The 3,837-nt window shown below is 28.3% G+C and overlaps 1 protein-coding gene across 1 annotated transcript; it reads left to right on the top strand.

Moving 5' to 3' along the window:
• The first annotated feature begins 917 nt into the window (after window positions 1–917).
• Window positions 918–3,426, top strand: LOC113556498 (eukaryotic translation initiation factor eIF1-like). The gene is made up of 3 exons (XM_026961468.1): window positions 918–1,215; window positions 2,681–2,838; window positions 3,187–3,426. The coding sequence occupies exons 1-3, from the start codon at window positions 1,188–1,190 to the stop codon at window positions 3,331–3,333; spliced, it is 333 nt and encodes a 110-aa protein (XP_026817269.1). The 5' UTR covers window positions 918–1,187; the 3' UTR covers window positions 3,334–3,426.
• The last annotated feature ends 411 nt before the right edge of the window (window positions 3,427–3,837 follow it).

Here is a 3,837-nt window from a genome sequence, read left to right as displayed (position 1 = left end):
TATACTATCAATATCCTCAAGAGACAAGACAACAAATATATAGGTAGTACCTACATCATAATATATTAATATATTAAATCTGTGTTGATGACATCTCCTGAATCACATGATCTCGTCATGTTCTTAACGCATTTTGTCAGTTTGTCACGCCAAGTCACAAAATATATTTTTAAATAATAATAATTAATTATTAAATCTGTGCATTTTTACGAGATATGAAAAACTGTAAAGTCAAAGAAAAGTGGAAAACATTGTATTATCATAGAATATTCAATGATAAAACCGATAATATAAATAACAAACAAAACATATAATACCTCCATCGTGGAGGCTCTATGCACAACAAAAATTAATTAAAGCAAAAACAAAATTTAATTTAATTTAATATTGAAACAAACATAATATGGGTTATACAAATTGTAATAATTAATTACTAATATCTTGTAGTATTTCATCAAATACACTTTAAATCAGAAAAAACCTGAATTTTATATTATTAATTAATTTATATTTTATGTTTTGCTATTTATTCAGATTTTTTGTAAAAATGTTTCTGTTTTATAAACAATCTGGAAAATTTCCATGATTGCGTTATTTAAACATATGTTTTAAACCAAAATAATGTGGAAATAAATAATAATACGACATTTCATTAACTGAAGTATAAAGCCGCTTTACGGAAAATAATATATTATAATATTATTTTTTAGCTTATGTCTTATGAGGCATAGGCTCTATTAAATATCTATCTCTTTTCTACGCATAAGCCCCATTTTGTAATCATTATGACCAAAATTGGAAATATCAAATATCCCTTTGCACAACAAAACAGTCCATCCTCGTGCTCAGTCGCACACGCTCTATAATCTATAAATTTTTGTCACTGCCCACTGGTCGCGCCATTGTTATCATAATATATCATCATAGTCATTGTACCCATAATCATCTGCACGTTTAGTTTGATTTCATATTTTCGTTACCATTCATGAAAAAATACATTGAAAGTATAATATATACATTTTTATTGCCATAATACCTGCACGCCAGTTCTTTTCTCTCGAATCTCTTCCCAGTTCCCGGCGTTGCTGTTCAGCTTTTGAAGTTCAACCTACGTGTCCAAAAGTTCTACCGCCGAGCGGAATCGTAAAAGGCCAGTCGAGTCGACACAAGAGATACGAACAATACGTATGTCAATCCAAAATCTCAACGTATTTGGTAAGTACCTACAAATCGGGGTTGCGCGTGTGGTCGTAATCATGAACACTTTTCTTAGTGGATTACGAGTGAAGCGCTATGAACGGTGAACACGTTCGATTCCTAGCAATGTATGTTTTTTTTGTGTATTTTCATTTTCTACAGGAAATGCGTGTCATCGACACTATTATTGCTTGCAAGGCTTGCGAGCGTGTTTATGATTATGGGCGTAGCCTCACTTTTGAGTACATGACGGTACACCCGTTGGCGTGACATGGCTAAACTCAATGGTATTGCGTGTACTGTGTTTTCTTACATAGTCATCAAAATGAACAAAAGTGAATCTGATTGCTAATGACCGATCCTAATCTTTGGCAGCCACCGTTTGCATGAATATTTTTGGTCGTTGGTTTTCGTCCTCGTTGTGGGTCGTGGGTATTGGACATTGATTGATGTTATTTATTTTTTTTCACGTCCGTCCGGCTCTATTTGATGGCCTTTTATTAAACCGTCAACACATCTTCTATTATGAAACGTATATGTGGATATTGGTATGATATCTAAGAAATAATCATTAAACATCTTCTAAGCAAAACTTAACCATTAAAGCTTTTAGATTTAATTGTGTGCACTTTATCCTGTCCATAAGAAGATGTTATACCCGCATGCGTTGTACAAACGTATAACAAAATAAATTTACCTTCAGTAGAACCGATTTTGTGTTGTTAATTTTAGAAGAGTATATTATAGAAGAGCAAATTGACTTATTAAACATAAAGGCTAGAACATATCTGTTATCACTCATCTGTTTTTTACGATATTTCAATCTCTAAGCAAGTTATGAGCATTATTATATTTTAATATTATACATACTTATTATTTGCTTATAACTCAAAATATTGTAAAAAACTAACAAGCAATAACAGATAATTTTCTTACCTTCTTTTAATTATCCAACGTTAGTAAGTCAATTGTCTCTAATATTAAAGTTAAAAACACTAAATCTGTTCTAATGAAAATAAGTTTACTATATTGTACATTTGTAAGATGAAGAAACATGTGGGTGTAGTATCCTCTTAATAACACCATAATGTACTAAACTTTGATCTTAATCATAAGTACTATGTAAAGTTTCCCCATGTCATATTTTAATATAATTTTCTAATTATTGAGGATAAGCACTTAAATGTACAACTAAATTTACTTACTATTAGGTTGAGTATATTTTTCTGTTCATATTTAATTTGTTATCAATTTATATATTTTTGAAAATTTAACTATAGATATTCAAAATTAATGATCAGATATCATTTATGGTTTTTTTTTTTTTGTACTAATCTGGGATAACTTTTCCAAAGTTTATTAGTTCATACTTGTATTATAATATGATCTAGTCAATTACACTCATCCCGTTTTGATTATTTTTATACTAATTGGTTAATAGTTTCATTTAAAAATAACTTATTGTTAATATTTTATATTTAAGACCCGTTTGCTGATGCAAACAAGGGTGCAGACGATGATGTTCAAGATGGGCTTGTTCATATAAGAATTCAACAGCGTAATGGCCGTAAAACATTGACAACGGTTCAAGGTCTATCATCAGAATATGACTTGAAGAAGATTGTACGCGCTTGCAAAATGGTAATAATAATTAATATGAAATATTTATTTTATTTAAACTTAATAATATCTAAGTTCATTTAATATTTTATTAATTATTCCAAAATAAATGTTTATAATACTTAAAAATGTAATAAAAATAGTTATCTATTTATCTAAATTAAAAATAACTTGATTACATTTAATAATTTTGCTCTTTGTTTAATATACAAAATTATTAATTTTCTTTAAACTTTATAATAATTAACCTTAATATATGATTTATTTATAATCATAAATTACATGTTAAAAGCATACAGGTATTATAGTTACTCTTTTAATAAATTACTTATACTGTAAAAATTAATTTAAATAATTTAAATATTTTAGGAGTTTGCGTGCAATGGTACAGTAGTTGATCATCCTGAATATGGTGAAGTGTTACAGTTACAAGGAGACCAGCGAGAAAATATTTGTCAATGGTTGACTAAATGTGGTCTGGCCAAGTCTGATCAACTAAAGGTCCATGGTTTCTAATACTTTGTATAATTACTTTACTCAGTCAAACAAATTACAATAATTAAAAAATTAAAAACATGCGTTAATAAATTTAATGTTTGATTCTACTGATTTTTCGAATTATTTATTTTATTACACAAATTAATGTTATTTTATTGGCCTGAAGATAGTTACTTTTGTACTTATCAATATAATTAGTCACCCACGTATATGGTGGTTTTACAGTGGTATAAGTAGTTAGCTGTTAGGTATTTATGTAGTAAGGTGTGTATAACTCAATTCAATAAGCGTCAAAAATGGATGGATCTGACTCACTATTGTCCAAATAGATAAATCCTCATTTCAAGGAAAAAGAATGTACAATAAAAAATGTTAATAAAGATTTTAACTAATAGAACTAATGATAATAATATTTTTTTATTTAATAAATTACAATAAAAATCTATAACACGAACCACATGAAACGGTGTTAGCTGTGTACTAGTCATATGTATTCAATCAAAATTATTTTGATCATTAGTC

This window comes from Rhopalosiphum maidis, chromosome 3 (genome assembly GCF_003676215.2).
Source record: "Rhopalosiphum maidis isolate BTI-1 chromosome 3, ASM367621v3, whole genome shotgun sequence".
Taxonomy (NCBI): domain Eukaryota; kingdom Metazoa; phylum Arthropoda; class Insecta; order Hemiptera; family Aphididae; genus Rhopalosiphum; species Rhopalosiphum maidis.
This window is presented reverse-complemented; position numbering and strand designations above follow the sequence as displayed.

Coding starts and splice junctions, on each gene's coding strand:
- LOC113556498 (XM_026961468.1), top strand. CDS start 1,188: ATGTCAATCCAAAATCTCAACGTATTTG. Junction 1,216..2,680: donor CCAAAATCTCAACGTATTTG/GTAAGTACCTAC, acceptor TTTATATTTAAG/ACCCGTTTGCTGATGCAAAC. Junction 2,839..3,186: donor TTGTACGCGCTTGCAAAATG/GTAATAATAATT, acceptor TAAATATTTTAG/GAGTTTGCGTGCAATGGTAC.